General features: G+C 48.7%; 1 protein-coding gene across 1 annotated transcript; it reads right to left on the reverse strand.

Annotated features, from left to right (window-relative positions):
- Window positions 1–7,905: 7,905 nt before the first annotated feature.
- On the reverse strand, window positions 7,906–17,387 carry Sfrp2 (secreted frizzled related protein 2). Its single transcript, XM_004655874.2, has 3 exons — window positions 16,634–17,387; window positions 14,245–14,325; window positions 7,906–9,073 (listed from the first exon to the last, which is right to left on the reverse strand). Exons 1-3 carry the CDS (start codon window positions 17,133–17,135, stop codon window positions 8,769–8,771), a joined length of 888 nt encoding a protein of 295 aa, XP_004655931.1. The 5' UTR covers window positions 17,136–17,387; the 3' UTR covers window positions 7,906–8,768.
- Between the last annotated feature and the right edge of the window lie 2,984 nt (window positions 17,388–20,371).

Here is a 20,371-nt window from a genome sequence, read left to right on the forward strand (position 1 = left end):
TTCTCAGTTTCTGCAAAGAACATTGATAAGAATTACATAGAATTTGAAAACTAATTTGAAAAAGTATCATATTTGTTATGCCAAATCTTCTAATTCATGAACAATGGGTGGGTTCTTTTTCCACTTATTTAGTTCTTAAAAATTTTTTTTTCAATGATGTAGCTTTCAATGTGTACTTTAGTTGTTTAATTTTATTTCTAATTCTTTTATTCTTTCTTCTTCTCCTCCTCCTCCTTCTCTTCTTCCTCCTCCTTCTCCTTCTTCATCCTTTGGTGTTTTCAAGGTAGGCTCTCACTGTAGCTCAGGCTAACCTGGATTTCACTATGTAGTCTCAGGGTGGCTTTGAACGCTTGGCGATCCTCCCACCTCTGCCTCCCAAGTACTGGGATTAAAGGCGTGCACCACCACACTCTGGGCTCACTCTTTCTTCTTAATGCTCTGCAATGCAAATATAATTGTCCTCTAAATTTTATTTTCTTATTGCTTATTACTGTAGAAATGTAGTCACCTTTTCTATCTTCGTACGCTGGATTTACATGCTGCAAATGTCCAGGGCTTGTTTATTACTTGTAATAGTTTGCTGAGTGGATTCCTTTAAAATTTCTATAGATAAGATTATGCCATTTGTGAACAGAGGTACTTGTTTAAAATCTTTTTTCCCCCCACTGTGTACTTCTTTTACTTTTATTTACTTATTTGAGAGGGATACAGAGGAGAGAGAGAGAGAGACAGAGAGATAGAGAGAATGTGCGTGCCAGGGCCTCTAGCCACTGCAAATGAATTCCAGATGTATGCGTCACCATGTGCATCTGGTTTTCGTGGGGACGGGGGAATCCATCCTGGGTCCTTAGGCTTCACAGGCAAGCACCTTAACTGCTCAGCCATCTCTCCAGCCCTTCATCCTGAATTTTTATGCTTTGCTCCTCTCCCTTCTTCTCTTCTTTCCTTCCCTCCCCTGTCTCCAGAACTTCTAGCACTATTTTCGGGTCGTTCATGACGAAGTATGTGGATGGCTGCCTCGGATGGAGGATGCTGCCTTTGTTCCTAGTTCTGGAGTGGTTTTATCCTGCAAGGGGATTGAATTCAGTCACGTGATTTTCCTTTTCTCTGGATATGCCTAAGTGGTTTTTGTCCTTTATCGATAGAGTGTATTGCATTGATTGATTTTCATATGTTAAATCATCCCTACAGTGCAGGGATGAAGCCTCTTGATTTTGTTGTACAGTCCTTTAAAAATTATTATTATTATTATTATTATTACTGTGAGCAAATGTTACAAGCAAGTCCTCTTATTAATCATGGAGCCCTCTCCTTTTTTAAAAAAATATTTTTATTTATTTAAAAATTTTTTTGGTTCGTTTTTAATTATTTATTTGAGAGCAACAGACAGAGCGAGAAAGACATGGAGAGAGAGAGAGAGAGAGAGAGAGAGAGAGAGAGAGAGAGAGAGAGAGAGAGAGAGAATGGGCACACCAGGGCTTCCAGCCACTGCAAACTAACTCCAGATGTATGTGCCATCCTGTGCATCTGGCTTACGTGGGTCCTGGGGAATCAAGCCTAGAATCGGGGTCCTTAGGCTTCACAGGCAAGTGCTTAACCACTAAGTCATTTCTCCAGCCCCAGCCTCTCCTTTGAATGTGTTGGGTTAGTAAGGATATTTGTATCTATATTCACAAGAAAAATTAAGCTGTGGTTTCTTTCCTTGTGGTTCCTTTTGTTTTGGTACTTAGGGTAATGCTGGCCTCATTGAATGCGTTCAAATGAGTTCATTCATTCATTCATATGTGTGTGTATATGTATATGTATATGTATATGTATATGTATATTTATATATCCTTTCTGAATGACCAGTTTTCATTGCTCCTTACAGTTTTTTGTTTTGTTTTGTGTTGTTTTGTTTTTTCGAGGTAGGGTCTCACTGTAGCTCAGGCTGACCTGAAATTCACTATATAGTCTCAGGGTGGCCTTGAACTCATGGCGATTCTCCTACTTCTGCCTCCGGAGTGCTGGGAGTAAAGGCGTGCACCACCACACCCAGAATTTTTCCTTACAGTTTTTAAAATATATTTTTACTTATTTATTTGAGAGAGAGAGAGAGAGAGAGAGAGAGAGAGAGAGATTGAGAGAGAATGGACACTCCAGGGACTATTGCCACCACAGACAAACTCCAGATGCATGCGCCACTTTGTGCATATGGCTTTGTGGGCGGGCACTGGGGAACTGAACCTAGGCTGTCAGGTTATGCAAGCCTTTAACCACTGAGCAGTCTCTCCAGCCCGTGCCTGACAGGTTTGGTGGAATTTACTAATGATGTCATCTGGACCTGAGCTTTTCTTTGTGGGATGTTTCTTGATGATTGGTTTAATCATCTCTGCAGTCGGCATAGATGCATGTAATATCTAGGAATTTGCATCTGGTTTCCTCACCACCACCAGCAGCAGTAGCTTCTTAGGCACACTGGGTAGCTCAGCATGGTGTGACCATCCACGTCTTGCTAGGAGGAAGAGACACTATATACTTTTCCTTTTTATGCTACCCGTTCCCGCCTAGAATTTACAAGCAGCATCAGAGGGTTGAGAGTCCATGCCATCTGTAGCATCCTGCAAGACCATGTAACAACCCGACATGAGGGACCTACTGTGTGCCAGGCACTGCCCCATGGACTGGAGTTCCAGCACACAGGCTATGCCCAAGACGCTTATGGTCTAACTGGACAAGATGCATATGATGGTATCTGAGTCCAAATTCCTCCAGACTCTCCTGAACATGGTCACAATCTCAACCTGAACCATTCTTTTTTCTACTCCATGTAACCATTCTTGCCTCTCCATGCATCCCTGAGAGGTGTCTACAGCTCCCTCTTTTTTTCCTAAAAAATAATTATCTATTTATTTGAGAGAGAGAGAGAGAGATAAAGAATGGATATATACATGCCAGGGCCTCTAGCCACTGCAAATGAACTCCAGATATATGCACCACCTTGTGTATCTGGCTTACATGGGCACTGGGGAATTGAACCCGGGTCCTTAGGCTTCGCAGGCAGTGCTTAACCGCTAAACCATGTCTCTAGCCCTACACCTCCCTCTTAATATAACGTTGGGATTGTTTGTATGCCTCTCCCCTTTAATGGGTCCTGGGTTCCTTTGGAATGATCCATCACCAAAGTCCAGGACAATTAATTCCCCACTCGACAAAAAGCTGGAGGAGGGCAGGATCACCTTATCCATACTTAGAGCAGTGGCTAAGTACTCAATACATCTTCATGATGGGAAAACCAGTGTTGACAGGCAGTCCTCAGTGAATATTTTCCAAGTTACTAAATTAGTCTGGGACTGGATAAATGGCTTAGTGGTTAAGGCACTTGCTTTCAAAGCCTAAAGACTCAGGTTTGATTCCCCAGGACCCAGGTAAGCCATATGCACAAGGTGACACATGTGTCTGGAGTTCATTTGCAGTGGCTAGAGGCACTGGTGTGTTCATTCTTTCTCTCTCTCTCTCCCTGTCTCTCTCAAATAAATAAGATTTAAAAATAAAATGATTTTTACTTACACGGTGTGTTTTGTAGGAAAAAGCCACGCTGTTCAATCTTGCTGGTGTGATGAAGTGGGTGTGTATGTAAGCCTGACTTTGCTCTTCACTCTAGAGTACTGAAGAGCTAATAGTATGCAAGTTGCAAGGTAAAATACCCACTCAACTTATTATTCAATGAGAATGTTGGGAATGAGGAATGGAGGGCTTGTTTAGGTAAAATGGATCCTTTTTAGCTGTGAATTTCAGCATACCGATTTGTGCATGTATACGCCATTCTTATCCTTTGTACATTTAGGAAATGCTGCTTTAAAACTCATAAATTAGTTCCTGTAGATAAAGTCATTTCTCAAGCTATTTTGTAAAGGAAAGAGGAACAAAATGCCTAGAATATGTAGTTTTAATATCTTTAACTTCCCTATTTATGCTAATCTCCTACTGGGGGTATGTTGAGTATATTAATGGGTTACAAATAATTTTAGGGAGCTAAAAATATCCATGTTCCATTGATGGATTGGCATTCATAGTTATCAACCTACAGAAGGGATCTGCTCATTTAAAATGCAATTAAAACCACAACCATCTGGGCTGAGGAGATGGCCCAGCAGTTAAAGGCATTTGATTGCAAAACCCACTGGCCTGGGTTCAATTCCCCAGTACCCATGTAAAGCCAAATGCTCAAAGTGGAGCAAGTATCTAGACTTTGCAGCAGTAAGAGGCCTTTGTGTGGTCATACATCCCCACCTCCCCTCTTCCTTACAATAAATAAAAACTCACAACCATTATTATTACAACAGTAGATGAGCTATGTTTATTTGAACAATCAAATCAAATCAAACAAACATCCTCACCGGCTTGCACTTTCATCATAGGAGGCACAGGAAGCATAGGGGTGGGGGGCGGGGAGAGTTGAAAAGTGCACAGAGACCTACGTGGCAAGAGGTGTACATTGGGCTGGGTGTGGTGGTGCACGCCTTTAATCCCAGCACCCAGAAGGCAGAGGTAGGAGGATCACCATGAGTTTGAGGCCAGCCTGAGACTACATGGTGAATTCCATGTCAGCCTGGGCCAGAGTGAGACCCTACCTTGAAAAGAAAAACAAAAGTGGTGTAAGCTGCTAGCCTTCAAGATGTGACTGAGGGGGGCTTTGGTCTTGCTCTTCAGGGCAAGGTTTTTAAAATATATATTTTTTTTATTTATTTGAGAAAGAAGGGGGGACAGAGAATGGGCATACCAGGGCCTCCAGCCACTGCAAACGAACTCCAGACACATGCAGCGCCTTGTGCATCTGGCTTATGTGGGTGCCGGGGAACTGGACCTGGGTCTTCAGCTGTATAGGCAGGTCCTTAACCATTCAGCTATCTCTCCAGCCCCAGAGCCAAGGTTTTGTATTGCACTGTATGAGCATGTCATTTCTGACGTGTTTGGAGAGGGGACATTGAAACCGGTGGCTTTCTTTTAATTATTTTTGTTTACTTTGCTTTTGTTTTTATGAGGCAGGGTCTGATGTAGCCCAGGCTGGCTTTGAACTCACTATGTAGCTGACAATGACCTTGAACTCTTGATCTTTCTTTCTCTATCTCCCTAGTGTTGGGATTATGAGCATGTGCCATGGCACTTCTGCATTTCTTCTAAGTTGTGTCTTTCCATTATTGATATATCCCCACTCTGGTCCCCAATTATTGATCAAGTAAATCCTTGATTTATCATTTGCTTTTAGGTTTTTGGTCTTTGTATTGTTTTCTGCCTTTTTCAAGGTCTCTAGTCTTCATTCTAATATTTTAGAGAGAGAGGGAGAGAGAATGGGTGCACCAGGGCCTCTAGCCACTGCAAACAAACTCCAGTCACAGATGCCACCTTGTGCAACTGGCTTTATGTGGGTGCTAGGGAATTGAACCTGGGTCCTTAGTCTTTGCAGACAAGTGACTTAACTGCTGAGCCATCTCTCCAGACCCCAGTTTACCATACTCAGTGCTTAAAATGGCTGTGGACCTGGATGCCTGAGCACGTTGCCACGTTCTGCCATCCTTTGTAGAGGCCTGTGGGGTGGGCGGAGCTTGAGGATGACGTGAGAAGCAGAACCAGGGGGCAGTGTGGAGAGAAGGAAGCACAGCCCAACCCGTGCATCCTGGCAGTGGGCTGTGTTAGCTGTGGGTGCCAGTGGAGAACTTGGGGTGCTATAGAGAGAGTCGTGGATGTAAGTGCAGGCAGCGTTGATGCTTAGATCTCCACAGCGCCGTTAGAGGAAGGCTTTGCATGAATGCTGTTCAAAATGTCAGGCTTTCAGGCCGGCAGTAAGAGCCGCGTTCAGGGTGCAGCTTCTGCTGCAAGTTCTCCTGGGCCCTGGCACGTGAGCCCGAGGTGGCACGTCTTGTGGTAGGCAGCTGGTTATCTTCTTGTCTGATCAATGGGTCTTGACTCTCCTCCATTTTCTCTGCCATCTGTAAAATAAAGCAGATTCTCCAACCAAGAGTGAGTGTCCCCCTTATTCCAGAACTGACTGAGGCCTTCCTGACCCCACAGTGGACCCCATCACCCCATTGAGGAGGGCCCCAGAGAAAAAGGAAAAGGGTCAAGGGAGTAAAAGAGTAACATGTACACACACACACATTTTAAACGTCAGATTTGCTGCACTCCAATACCTGTCCTCTTACTCCGGACAATTCATCTTCAGCTGTATTATCATGGCTATTGACTTTCCTTCACGTCCTCACACGAGCTCTGTAAGAGCAGGCTAATGTCTGTGTCCTTAGCACAGGTGAGTGTCACCGTGTGTGCACCTCCTGATCCGGCAGTGAACGGGAGGCAGAGTTTACCGCCCGGCCGTTGTCCTAAGCTTCAGACTCGCAAGCTTCTACCTGCTCTGAGCCCTGGTCTCTTCATGTGGCTAAAAGAATTTTCGTGGAGGTTCTGTAACAAATTGACGAAGCGTTGGGCTGGAGAGAAGCCTCAGTTGTTACAATGCCTGCCTGTGAAGCCTAAGGACACATGTCCGACTCTCCAGATCCCATGTAAGCCAGACACACAAGGTGGTGCATGCGCACAAGGTGGCACATGCGTCTGGAGTTCGATGGCAAGGGGTGGCGGCCCTGATTCTCTTCCTCTCTCTCATTAGAAGAAAAAAGTTTATAAAGCATCAATGAAGTGTTTAGACTGGCATTGCTATAGCCTGTTTGCATCCCTTCAATCATGTTAAATGCAGATCCTCAATGTGCTGGGTTTAGGAGGGGGGTCTTTAGGTGACCGTGTCATAATGACGTAGACCTCATGAAGGGGATTCATGCCCTTGTAGACGATACCCGAGGAAGCTTATTCACCCTCTTGGCCGTGCGAGGAGAACAGTGCAAAGGTACCATCTATCAGAAAGGCCCGGCCAGCCACGGAGTCGGCTGGCATCTTGACCTTGGCCTTCCCAACTTCCAGAACTGTGAGGAATACATGTGTTTTATAAGTTTCCCAGTCTAAGGTATTTTGTTTTAGTAGCCTGGATGGTTATCTTACTGACTCCTTCTTTTTTCTAACTTTTTAAAATATTTTATTTATTTATTTTTTTGACAGAGAGAGAGAGAGAGAGAGAGAGAGAGAGAGAGAGAGAGAGAATGGGCGTGCCAGGGCCTCCAGCCACTGCAAATGAACTCCAGATGCATGCACCCTCTTGTGCATCTTGCTAACATGAGTTCTGGGGAATCCAACCTGGGTCCTTTGGTTTTGCAGGCAAATGCCCTAACCACTAAGTAATCCCTCCAGCCCTTTTTAAAGCTTTTAAAAATTTTATTTATTTGCAAGAAGAGAGAGAGAGAACCCAGTCAGAGAATGGGCACACCAGGACCTCTTGCCACTGCAAATGCACGCCAGATGCATGTGCCCCCTTGTGTATCTGGCTTACATGGGTACCGGCGAATCAAACCTGGGTCTTTTGGCTTTACCGGCAAGTGCCTTAACCATTAAGCCATCTCTCCAGCCCTTGCTGACCCCTTCTTATCCTTAGATTTGTCTCCTCCTGTGTCCCTGGCCTTTCAGCAGGTGTGCTCCCTGTCATGGCTTTCCTGGTACCAGGATTAAATTTGAAAGGAGGAAGGCATTAGCATTTTCTCAGCATATGTAAGGCACAGCTGTAAACTTTACAGTGGCATCGTTACCGTGTTGCAACTGTTGCAAGAGAAGACAAGGGAGCCTGTAAGTTTGTTTCCTTCAGGCTCAGCAGTGGCGAGATCCTTAGATATGAGGTGCAAGGCATGGGACAATAAAGAAGGGGGGACCCATGAGCAGGGATAACGTCAGCCTGCTGGAGGACTGGACCTGCTGAGAAGAGGGGACTCCGTACCCCGAACTCCCAGCTTCTTGTTCAAAGAAGATAAGACAGAGACACGGAACAGGTAAAACAAGATGTAAAGTTTATATACAAAGAATATAATGTTTATCTGAGATATTTACAGTGTTGGGTTAAAGCAATATTTTTACAACTTTTCCGGGTAAACTACTATGTATATTACAGGTAAGCTACAATGGTTTAATTTGCAAAAGTTGAGTAAAAAAAAAAAAATGTTTTAAACAAGACTTAACATACTCAAGTCAATTTATAAAATTTATTTACTTTGCCCTTTATTTGAAGGAGTCATGCTATGAGGAATGGTTAACGTGCTTCTTATTTTTGTTAATAAATGGAAGTTTTGCAGCTGGAATGTGATACTGCAACCGTCTAAGTTCCTAATGAGGATGTGAAATGACAAGTGAATTCATGGTGTTGAGATAACAGCCAGCTTTATCTCAACCCCGGTGTGTGACCCATGAGTTTGACCACAGAGGAAAATGAAGTAGCCTGCGTGTCACCAGAACCTCAGTCATCAGTAAAAATAAGCCGACTGGCCAGATGGGGAAAACGTGATTCAAGTCACGACATTGTCTATTCAAAGCTAACCTTAAAACGAGCTATTTTAAAAACTTCGTAAAAAATATTCATGATTTTATTACTTTGAATATTCCTACAAGATTTGGGTGGGATTTCTTTTTTTTTTTTCTTTTTTCTTTTTTCTTTTTCTATACGTATAAACAGCTAGCCCATTCCTGAGGCCTCCCGGGGGCCGTATAATTCAGGGTATGTTGAGGATGCAAACATGCAAAGGAGAGGGGGTGCCTGTGTGACGAGGGCATAGTGACACTGCTGTCTGGTCGGGCCGGGGTGTCCGGAGCTGAGGCGGGGGGCGGAAGTGGTCAGCGGCGCTCTGGCCCGGGCCGGCCGGTTAGCACTGCAGCTTGCGGATGCTGCGGGAGATGCGCTTGAACTCCCTCTGGCCCTTCTGCCACCGCTTCACCGACGTGATCACCAGCTCCCCGCCCTGCTTCTGTCCCATGACCAGGTAGGGGGCATTGATGTCATTCATCTCTTCACAGGTGCACTGCAGGCTGTCTTTCAGCCACAGGACTGACTTCTTCAGGTCCCTTTCGGACACCCCGTTCAGCTTGTAAATGGTCTTGCTCTTGGTCTCCAGGATGATCTTGGTGTCTCTGTTGATGTACGTGATCTCCTTCACTTTGATCTTCAGTGCTGGGGAGAGAAGAGGGGTGGGGAGAATCACAGCATCTGCCACGCGGGAGCACAGGGTAGACTGCAGACTGTCTTCCTCGGCTCTGCTATGGCCTGTGGGACGGATCATGAGCTGCCTAGAAGTTAAGAGACTGTCAGCAGCTGCAGGTAGGGTCTTGGGATGAAGGCTAGGGGCAGCGAGACTCCCTTTCTTTCTTTCTAATTATTTATTTTAGGTCGGGCATGGTGGCGCATGTCCTTAATCCCAGCACTCGGGAGGCAGAGGTAGGAGGATCGCTGTGAGTTCAAGGCCACCCTGAGAACACAGTGAATTCCAGGTCAGCCTGGGCTAGAGTGAAACCCCCTACCTCAAAAACAAAACAAAACGACCCCCCACATTATTTTTTCGAGAAGGGGGAGAGGAGGAAGGAATGGGTGCGCCAGAGCCTTCAGCTGCTGCAAACAAACTCCACATACATTTGCCACTTTGTACTTCTGGCTTACGTGGGTCCTGGGGAATCAAACCTGTGTCCTTTGGTTTTGCAGGCAAGCGCCTTGACCACTAAGCCATCTGTGCAGTCCGAGTGGCTCTATTTCTAAAGCCTGGGAACATTTGCCAGGCAAATGTTTTCAAATGGTGGTTTAAAATGTTGGTTTCAAATCAACCATCCTTTCGGAATTCCCTCGCAGGACTCCGTTAATTTCTCTCCTCATCCCTTGTCCTCGGGTTTCTAAGCTGGTCGTGTGTGGTTCTTGCTATTCTCCAGCAGATGACTTCCTCTACAAGAGACTTGTGAGTGAAAAGAAAGGCCGGGCCGGGCGTGGTGGCGCACGCCTTTAATCCCAGCACTCGGGAGGCTGAGAGTTTGAGGCCACCCTGAGACTCCATAGTGAATTCCAGGTCAGCCTGGATCAGAATGAGACCCTACTTCAAAAAACCAAGAAAAAAAAAAAGAAAGGCCTGACTCTCAGGGGAATGTGATCCTTCAGTGTCCACAAACTTTAAACTCAGTTTATTATGTCAGGGAGGTTTTTGGGACAAACCTGTAGGAAACTTGCGTCACCTGATCATTGTTTTCTAGAGCACCGACGGCAGGCAGAGGGAGGACTCTTATCACAGCTGCAGTTGATTTGGTAGAAAAGGAGAAAAAAATGTGCAAGAGCTCCGCTCCTCCCCCCGCCCTCGTGAGATAGGTCTTGCTTTCTAGCCCAGGCTGACCTGGAATTCACTATCTAGTTTCAGGGTGTCCTTGAACTCACCTACAGCAATCCACCTACCTCTGCCTCTGGGGTGCTGGGATTAAAGGCGTGCGCCACCACACCCAGCTGGCAAGAGCCATTTTCAGAACCCAACGTGTTTAGCCATCAAAGTGGTTTCATCCCAATGGGCCTGTCCGAGGCCAGGGCATTTACGGAACATATATGTATTCTTCCCAGAATGTGTGCGTGGACTCATTCGACTGTTAAGACCCAAAGCAAGTTGTGTACTATAAAAGACACGTTTCATAGGCACAAACACTGGGCTCTGGGAAACCTTACAAACACACATGCTGGGATTAAATTTCAAGATGCCATGAATGCAGAGGAAAGACAGAAGTTGAAGGTTAGAAGAGGTCATCCCACTAAAGTCTTATTAGTGCACAAAGAATCTGAAATCGAGAGACACGTCTGTAATGTGCACCAGGCCACCCAGTTCGGTTTTGTTCTGGCTTCATCCCTGACACACAACTCCAGTCCCCAAACTTCTACAACATCTCCGGAGGCAAATTCAACTCGGTCAACTCCGGTGTGTTCTGAGACTCTCAGTGTGCCTGAGGGCTGTGGTAGAGGATATGCAAGAGTGGCTTAGTGCCTTAGTAATAGAGGAAGATTTTGTGTGTTTACGTCTTTGAGGTCTTCTTCTCCTGCGCCCCCTTTTTGTTCTCAGACAGGGAATTCAACTGAGTATGTCTTTCAGACCAACGGGGAAATGACAAGCTCAGCTGGGTAGCTGGAGGACGTTGTGACTTGGTTAGTGACGGTTTTCGTTTGACATCAGGTGCATCTGAACCAGAGTACTGAGTTCTCAGAGTTTACGAGACCGAAGTCATGGAATAAGCTATGTGGAAATGTCACACGGTCCTGTGACCTCTGATGGGGTGGAGGTGCTGGGACACACCACCACAATGGCAGATGAAGCTGACCGTACGTTACCTAGCAGCCAGCACCTAGCACAGACTAGCTGTTCAGGGCTTCTCCTGGTCAGTGAAACCTTCTTGATTTCTGTACATCAGACCAATCATCACTTTGAACCAGGAGGAGGAGGAGGTGTAATACTTATCTTTCTCTAGGTCAAAAAAAAAAAATTCATTCCATGGGAAAATGTTAGAGATTTCCTGTTTAGATTTTTTCTTCTGAGACTAAACACAAGGAATCAAAGACCACCCCCCCAAATAACATTCCTCTTCTGGAAGATATGAATAGGGGCACAGTGTGATAGGAGACATAGGTGTTGATATTACCTGGCCCAGTGATACTCTCTCTGTCCACACAGAAAGTTAGTTCTTAGCATTCTATTTATTTCTTTATTTTTTGAGGTAGGGTCTCGCTGTAGTCCAGGCTGACCTGGAATTCACTATGTAGTCTCAGGGTGGCCTAGAATTCATAGCCATCCTCCTACCTCTGTCCCCCCCTCCCCAGTACTGGGATTAAAGGCGGGCACCACCACGCCCAGCAGTTCTTAGCATTCTTAACTCATAGACACCCACACCCTTAAAGTAAGGATGTATCTGCATTCCCCTGTTTCTGGGGTGCAGTGGGGGAGCTCTGTGCCTTCGAGGATGAGTCAAGTTAAATAAATTCCATGAGCAAGTTTGCTCCTTCCATCCATTACTTCTCAAAGAACAGAGGTGATAAGGAATACTGCCTCCAAGTCAAAAATATCTGACGCACTTCCCGAAATTTAGCTTCATTTCCCCTCTATAGGTCAAAGATAAGGAAACAAAAAGCCAAGTTCACGAGGCTGCCTTCAGGTGTAAAACCTCACATGAATGACTACCACATTGTTTGGGCTTTCTTTGTAGGTAGCAAGCACTTACAGCCACTTTTTGGGGGGAAGGGGCTCAGACCTTAATAGGGTATCCACAGAAAGGGTGTCTCCTGTAAGGTAAGCCACAAAGTCAGTGTGTCATATGTGTGTGCATGAACTCCTAAGTTCAACTGTTTTGGAGTACCATGAATGTCAGGAGAGAGATCTCGCACCTTGTTGTGCAAGAGTGAGAAGTGGCCAGAAGATGTTTTATATAATTTAAATTTAATATACAACATATATGAATATAAATTATATTTAATTAATATAAAATATGAAAATAATTTAAATTTAACATAAAATTTACTCCATGGACTTTATCTTGTTAAGTCTTCCAGCATGAAAGTTTGTCAAGGCTCTGAGGAGTTACGATTATCTGCTGCTAATATGCCTGGCCCTGAGATGGCTTCTGTGATGTTTGGCTAGGGACATATGAACCCCTGCTAGCAAGGGTTGGCTGGGATGTTGAGCTGCTTTGGGTTTTTCTCAATAGTGAGGAGTTTTTCCATATGCCAGGGCTGTGGTTCTGGGACCAGCCAAGGTTCAGCCCAGGTACTTCCCGGAAGGGACCTGGAGCTGAGGAAGAGCAAGTGATTATTTCTGAGGTGCAGGGACTGGATTTGGGCTGAAATTTCTAGGATGTAACTAGAGAAGCTGTCAGTAGTAGCAGCTAGAATGAGTTTCCCTAGTTTCAAGGATTTGTCCAGTGTATAGAAACGTCAATATCTATTTGCTAGAATCCCTACTGATTAATAGAACAGCGACCTTGTAATACTTACCAGTCACTTCAGGCATTTGAGGAATACCGACCCCTCTAACAGAATCAAAGGTGGGGGCTTTTGGAAGGGGAGCAAACCAACAGTACCTTAGGAGTCTGGGTGAAGTTTTTTCTTTTCCCACTCCCGACTTAAGTCTTTGGTGGTGACTCTAGCCCTGCCTTCATTCCGGCCCTCACCTGGAGGACCTGAGAACAGCATAGGTTGCTGGTGGAGGTCTTTGTAGATAAAGTCTCTTATTTTTCTTTCCTTCTATCATCTTCTCTTAAAGGGACTTTTATTACTTGGGTAACATACCACATGTTTTCTGATTGTCCCCAAGCCCTATACCATCCTGACATCTCTCACATAACTTAATCAAGCCTTCTTTTCAATTTGTAAAGCTAGCCAAATGCATCTAGACTTACTCATAAAAACTTGTTTGACAAAGGATTTTAAGAACTGTGTGAGTCAAGCCGGGCATGGTGGCGCGTGCCTTTAATCCCAGCACTCTTTGGGAGGCAGAGGTAGGAGGATCGCCATGAGTTCCAGGCCATTGTGAGACTACATAGTGAATTTCAGGTCAGCCTGGACTATAGTGAAGCCCTACCTTGAAAAACCAAAAAAAGAAAAGAAGAAAAAAAAACTGGTGACTCAAACTTGTAGAAAGGCCCATGTTAGGTATCTCCTCAGGAAATCATTCCTTTTAAACTAGTCAACTATGAAATTGTTGACCAGTGCCTCAGATATAGTCACTAACGGTGGAACATAAAGCAGCAAATCAACATGGGTTATGCACGCAGTAAAAGTGTTTTTACTTTATGCCAGGGCAAATGTTTACTTTTGGTCAATTTAGTGCCTCGAGTCTGTCGTGCTAAGGTTTAGGTTTGTAGTGCCGTTCCTGGCACAGATGTGCGGTGACTGAAAAAGAACAGTAAGGCTAGGCAGGTGGCTAAGTAGGGAAGGGCGCTTGGTGGCCCAGCCTGCCCACACGCCCTGGTTTGATTCTCCAGCACCTATGCACAGCCAGATGCACAAAAATTTATATTGTTTAGGAGTCTGCTTGCTCACACACAAAAAAGCCAAGGTGAGAGTAAAACTGTGCGCTTGAACACTAGATATTTCCATAATTTTCATTATTTTTTAAATAGTGAATCTCATCTAAAAGAGATATAATTTGATACCAGATAGTAACATGCGGGGGAAACGAAGACAGAGAAAGTTAAGAGGAACTTGAAGGCACATGAACTGTGATCACACTTCACCCAACCTTCATCCAGTAGCCCTTTAAAGATCTGTACTTTTAAGTTTTACTTGTAAATAAAACTTCGGGATGTGAAATCTGTTAGCGGTGGTGATGCACAACTTACCAAAATCATTTTTACAGAGAGTTTCCATTATGTCGTTGTCATCTTCATTTTTAGTTTTGCAGGCTTCACACACCTTGGGAGCTGGAAAAGAGAAAAACAGCCTTTAGTAAGTTAGCGTTGGCAGGGAACTGCAGGTGCCATCTGTAAAGAACTCAAAGGGGCTCATCCAGGCAAAAGCAGCCATTGTCCTGTATGACCCCTGCTTCTGCCTCCTCTATAAAAAGTAGGATCATTCATTTCTAAGAAAAGTCCCTGTGCTTCCTCCCCAGCTTTGGATGGAAAAAATGTGCTTAGTAAGCAAGGACTCCCAATAAAAAGTGAGTTGTGGGTCGTGTGTCACAAGATAACCAGGGAAGATTGCAGGTTTTTGGCTCATCTTCTCTACCATTCCCCAGGACCAATAGAGAGTCCGAGGCGTTTCTCTCAAAGTGTCTAAGATGAAAGTACTAAAAGAAAAAAAAAAAATCCAAAGATCCTTGAGGGATTTGAGAAAAAGGGTTAACCATAAAATACGGCATCACAATGGCCTTCCTTTATCTGCTGGACACCAGGACAGCACGTTCTATGCATCATGACCTCGGGTCCCAGGGAGCACGTTAAGACAGCTCAAGTCTGGACTGGGATGGGCGGCTAGTGTAAGGGCCAGTCAACCTGTTTCCACCTTGAAGCACACCTGGGGGATGGAAACAGCCTGCACTGATAGCTTCTGCCTCCCGGAATGCTTTCTGCCAGGTTTGTATTTGATGTGGACACGAGTTCTTTATTACCCTCCAGCTCCCTGGTGCAGGTGCCCTTTGCCCATCCCTGCCTGCTCAAGCAAACCAACCAACCTGTTCCTAAAGCTACTCAAAACGAAGCACAGCTCTCTATGGGATCTGAGCCAGCCTAGGAATATGGTGTGCTTTTTGTACGAGCTTTCAAAAGAGCCTGCCTTAGGCTCTCATTAAAGAATCTGGTTTCTTGGGGGGGGGGGGGGAGAAAACATTCTCTTTGGCTCATTTTTAAATATGCCCAAGGCTGTTTTTTTAAAATTTAGACGAAATAAGGTTTTCACTAATATGAAATTGAATTTTCACAGGAAAAAAAAATAACCTTTGTGATTCATAATAGACAAGTTACCAAATTAAAAAAAAAATCACAACAAATTTTCGAGAGCAAAACATCTTGGTTTGAAGGATCAGTGGCTGTGGAGGGTGCACCATGTGTAATGGTGCTGGTGGTGGAAGGAAGACAAAAGGAAGTTGCACCTAAGGGCCTTAGCTCCGCCCCGTATGCGACCCTTCCAATTAGGAGCTTCAGAATGTACATAAAATGTTACTAACCTGTATTGGTTACTCGATGGTACATGTTGGACAAATGTTTGAAAAATGCCAAACATTTGCAATAAATTAGAAATCTAACCAATAAGATGACTGCAAACTCATGGTGCCTGCCAGGAAAGATTGCTAAACAACTTTGCATTTTCTTTAACTAATGATGTCTGCGGGAAAACAATTAGAGACTGCAAGGGAGATGCTGTGAAGCCTCCCCCCCCCCACCAAAGGGATTAGGAAGCCCCTTTTTCAGTCCCAGGGGGCCTAAATCAGTTTAGACACATTGTATATACTTTTTTCCTCTCAGGAGGGTATCAAAAGCCCATGAGGTTTTCATTGCTTTGATGGTTTTTGCCCTGGAACTTCCCCTCTGTTTTCTAAAAAACTTAGGGGGGACTCTTTTGTATGATTTTCTCCAGTTAATTAAAACCACTCCTAAGATAAACGACGATAGTGACAGAAAGATGATTCCCAGAGCTTCTCTTGATTCCCCTTCCCCCCACTCCTGTCCTCAAACATCCCTGGCAGCTAGCTACAACCAACACTCAATTCTCCACCGGCCCGGACAATCCTCATTTTCTTTGCAGTTGGCAAAGGAGCAAACAGCAGTTGTACAAGGTGACTGTGTGGGTGCGTGTGGGTTCTCCTGCCCGGGGCCATGAACACGCGCGGTGAGGCCCTGGCCGAGGTTACTCGCCGTCACGACCCCACAAGCCCACTCCAAACAGGCAGCGGCTCGGACCCAGAGCCCGCATCTTTGACTAAGCATGAGCTTTGCAAAGAAAAAGCCACTTTGCACCTCGTTTTCTTTTTCTTAGTTAAGAGTGAAGTTGGAGTCCCCGAAGTGTAACTGGTGTAACTTCAGGAGGGGGGTTTGGGGCGTGGGTGGGTATCTCGACTTGACACAGGTTCGTGGGAACTGTTTCTACCATACCCAAGACTGGTACCCACCCTCCCCGCAAGTGGGGAGGCACCAGGGTGCGGGGCGGGGGTGGGGCGCTGCGGGGTCCCCCCCCCACACTCCGGCCCTCCACCAGCCCAGCTGGGATGGAGAGGAATTCACAGGGGAGGCTTACCTTCCTCGGTGGCCGGCAGGAGGTGGTCGCTGCTCGCGAGGGGGATGCAGAGGTCGTTGTCCTGAGGGAATCGGTCGCATTCCAGCATGTCTGGCCAGGGGAAGCCGAAGGCGGACATGACCGGGGCGCAGCGGTCCTTCACCTGCACGCAGAGCGAGTGGCACGGCTGGATGGTCTCGTCGAGGTCGTCGAGACAGACGGGGGCGAAGAGCGAGCACAGGAACTTCTTGGTGTCCGGGTGACACTGCTTCATGACCAGAGGGATCCAGGCACCCGCCTGCTCCAGCACTTCCTTCATGGTCTCGTGGCCCAGCAGGTTGGGCAGCCGCATGTTCTGGTACTCGATGCCGTGGCACAGATGCAGGTTGGCGGGGATGGGCTTGCAGTTGCTGCGCTTGTAGGAGAAGTCGGGCTGGCCGAAGAGGAAGAGCCCGCGCGCCGAGCCCAGGCAGCAGTGCGCGGCCAGCAGAAGCAGCAGCAGCGAGCCGGGGCCCTGCGGCATGGTGGACGCGCGACCCCCGAGAGAGAGAGAGAGACAGAGAGAGAGAGAGAGAGTGTGTGTGTGTTGGGGGGTGGTGGTGGTCGGAGAGGAGGGCGGAGAGATCCGAACCGAGGGCGAAGCTCGAGGGCACCGGAGCCCGAGGTCGTCCCGGGCCCGATGGCTCTGCGGGACTTGGGTGACCTGCAAGCCCGCGGAGCCGGGCGCGGGCGGCGAGATGCTGCAGGCGGGCGCGCAGCTCCGGAGGGGCTCGGACCCGGGGATGGGGGTGGGGGGCGGGATGCCGGAGTGAGCCGCCGCTGGGGCCCAGCCAGCGTTCTCTGGGTCTTTTTTATGCAAATCTGGAGGTGGGAGGGGGAGCGAGGGAGGAGCCAGCCGAGGGTAATCTGAGCAGGGCTGGTTTGGAGTTGAGAAAGCCCCCCGCGCGCTCCCAGGCAGGAAATTCGGATTGAATCCACCCCCCACCCCACCGCCACCACTCACCACCACCAGCACAACCCATCCCCGATGCGGCGCGCGCTCCCCGCCACCGCTTTAGACCGCGGGCGGCGAGCCTGGCCGCTGCGCCCCGCCGGGCCGCGTGTGCTGGGGACGCGCGAGGCACCAGGCAAGCAGCCACGGTCCCCGGACTCGGGAGGGAGCACGCTCCGCCCCCTCGCTTGGCCTCAGCCCCGATCCCGCTGTGGGCTGTGTCCCCTTTGTGCCCAGGACCCGAGCGATCGCAGCAGCCTCGGCTGAGAAAGTCAAGCAGCCTGGCGCAGTAGACCCCTGCCTGTAGATGGAACAAAACGAAATAACAGCTCAGAAGGGAGCTGCTGTTTTATGGGAGGGGGTGTGCGTATAGGATTCTCTCACTGTAGAAACGTTTCAAGTCTGGTTGGAATCCCATCATTCGTTCCATCATTCCCTTTGCCTTTGACCTCTGGAGGGGGTGACGATACCACACGGATAACTGGCGAGGGTCGGGGAGGAATTGGACGTGCCCAGAGCTATCGGCCCTGGTCTAGAGGTCCTCGGGAGCTCGACGTGTCCTGGGCACCACTGGTTCATTCATCCTATCCATTCCAGGGCCCCATTCTGCCAAAAGGACCATCATACCCTGCTCTCAGGAGCTGGGTACCTGGTGTCTGTGGACTGCCAACGCTAAGCGCACGGGAGGAAACCGTGGATTTAGGGTGCCAGGGCAGGGAACGTGTGTAAAAGAAGACTTGAACGTGAGGAATTCCTTTACCCAAATCACTCCTAGTCCCCCAGGGCACAAGGCTCCTGTCCTAGTCGGGACCGAGCGAATTCAGAGAGGTAACTCCGGGAACGCGAGGTGCTTTCCGCAGCACATCCTGATGATTACTTCCCGGCCTCTTAGAGCCACCGTCCGGCTCAGACCGTGGCTGCCGCATTTGCCTCCTTCCGGAAGATGCACTGGGGAGGGGCGAGGGGCGTCAGTGGACCGCACGTTTTGTCGTCCTGAAACTTTGCAGAAGGGGTAGACGATTGGAGAAGGACCTCTCCATGCTACTTCCTACCCGCTCCTGGCCACAGACACGCGGCTGAATCGCCACCTGGAGGGAGCGCACCCTCTCGAGCTTGGATCTAGCAAAGCCCAAGCTTTCACCTTTCCTCCAGGGACCCGGCGCTTGGCTGGGGAAAGCCCGCGGAAGGGGGGTGGGGCGTAGCAGAGGGTCTCTCCTCCATCCAATGGGTCCTAGGCCTTTACGTCTGCGGCTCAAGCATCTAGAGGTTTAGAAGCCCTCCTCCGCAGATACAAAAGACTTTGAATATAAACCTTCAAAGAACCACCAGCTGAATGAACCCCACTGCTGGGCAGAGCATGAGCCCAGAGATGCCAGGACTTGGGCCCAGGCGTGGGATGACGGCCCTCTCGCATCCACCTCTCCCAGCGCACATACGACCCCTCTGGCGGGGGCGGGGGGAGGTCACACCTTCTCGGCAGATCCTCTGGCTGGACGCTCTGGAAGCCGGAGGGGAGTGGGCTCGGCTGGAGCCCCGCATTGCGCAGGCATTGTCTCGGCAGCCCGCGCGTCCCCCGCTCGCCGCCAGAGGGCGCCGACGTCGTGCCTGCGACTCCCGCGCTGCCGTGCAGTGACCAATGACCACCAGGTGGCCGGGGTGGGGGGAGGATGCCGGAGCCCACGCGAGGCCTGGGCGCAGCTCCTCCCGGCACCCATGCCCACTAGGCCTCGACCTTGCCCCGCACCGATTGAGTCTTCCCCGTCCACCTCCTGTGGGCCCCCATCCGGCTTTTCATCCGAGACACACCCAGCCCACCGTAGCGGGGTGGTGGGTTGGGGGTGGTGGAGCGGGGCAGTCACCTCCCGCGGAGTTGGCACCCGGGTGTGCCAAGCAGAGGCCTTGGATGCGCGGTGACCGCCCACGCGGGGGAATCGCTAGCCACTCGCCGAGAAACGCGGAGGTGTGCACGTGGTACATCCCCCCCCCGCCCCCACATCTGGATTAGCCCAGACTTTTCTCTGTTCCCTGTTGGAGGCCACAGGTTTCCTTCAGTCCTTGCGGTTTATCCACAGCTGCCTAAGGCCTTCGTCTTGGAGAGCCCGCGTTTTATCCTCCCCACCCACCGCCCCGACCGTTTGGTACCCACGGGTGTCAGGAACGAACCTTAACTAACCACCTCCTCTAGCCACTGAGCGACATGTCCCCCAGCTAGATCTGCGATCAGAAGTGCCAGGCTCCGCATTCCGCTTAAGGGGGAATGCCCACGGGTCTCTGGCGATGGGGCTTATCCCCTCCGCTTCACCACCCCCCCCCCACTCAAATGCTGTAGGCCTTAAGAGCCTCCAGAACTCTCCACGTGTCCCCGCTTCTCTGTCTTCTGTCCCCAGGGCACTGGAGAATCTTGAGGGACCAAGCGAGCTCCCTCCATCCTCCCCCCAGGGCAGTTGAACTGCTTCTTTAACCCTGCGCTGACTACACGTTTCTTTGGCGGGGGGGGTCTCCAGACTCCGAGGCCTGCCAATCCAGCGTCTGCTCGGCGTCCTGTAAGACTGGGGGCGGTGGGGTCAGCAGGACGCGGGGAGAACGCGCCCGCCTCGCGCGCCGGTGTTCTGAAAGCTCATGGAGACGTCGGTGTAGGGGCGGCGGCGGCGGCGCGTTGCGGCTGCGCACGCTGCGGGAGTCCACAACCCGGCAGCGACCGCTTGGGGCTAGCCTCGAATCGGAAACTAGTGTCTTAGCCCCCCAGATGCCCACACCATGGACCTATC

Source organism: Jaculus jaculus, chromosome 12 (genome assembly GCF_020740685.1).
Source record: "Jaculus jaculus isolate mJacJac1 chromosome 12, mJacJac1.mat.Y.cur, whole genome shotgun sequence".
Taxonomy (NCBI): Eukaryota; Metazoa; Chordata; class Mammalia; order Rodentia; family Dipodidae; genus Jaculus; species Jaculus jaculus.

Excerpts from the sequence above, each read along its gene's own strand:
- Sfrp2 (XM_004655874.2), bottom strand. The coding sequence starts at position 17,135 with ATGCCGCAGGGCCCCGGCTCGCTGCTGCTGCTTCTGCTGGCCGCGCAC. Across the intron at positions 14,326-16,633 it reads CCTGCCGGCCACCGAGGAAG|CTCCCAAGGTGTGTGAAGCC; the intron begins GTAAGCCTCCCC and ends TCTCTTTTCCAG. Across the intron at positions 9,074-14,244 it reads TCTCTGTAAAAATGATTTTG|CACTGAAGATCAAAGTGAAG; the intron begins GTAAGTTGTGCA and ends TTCTCTCCCCAG.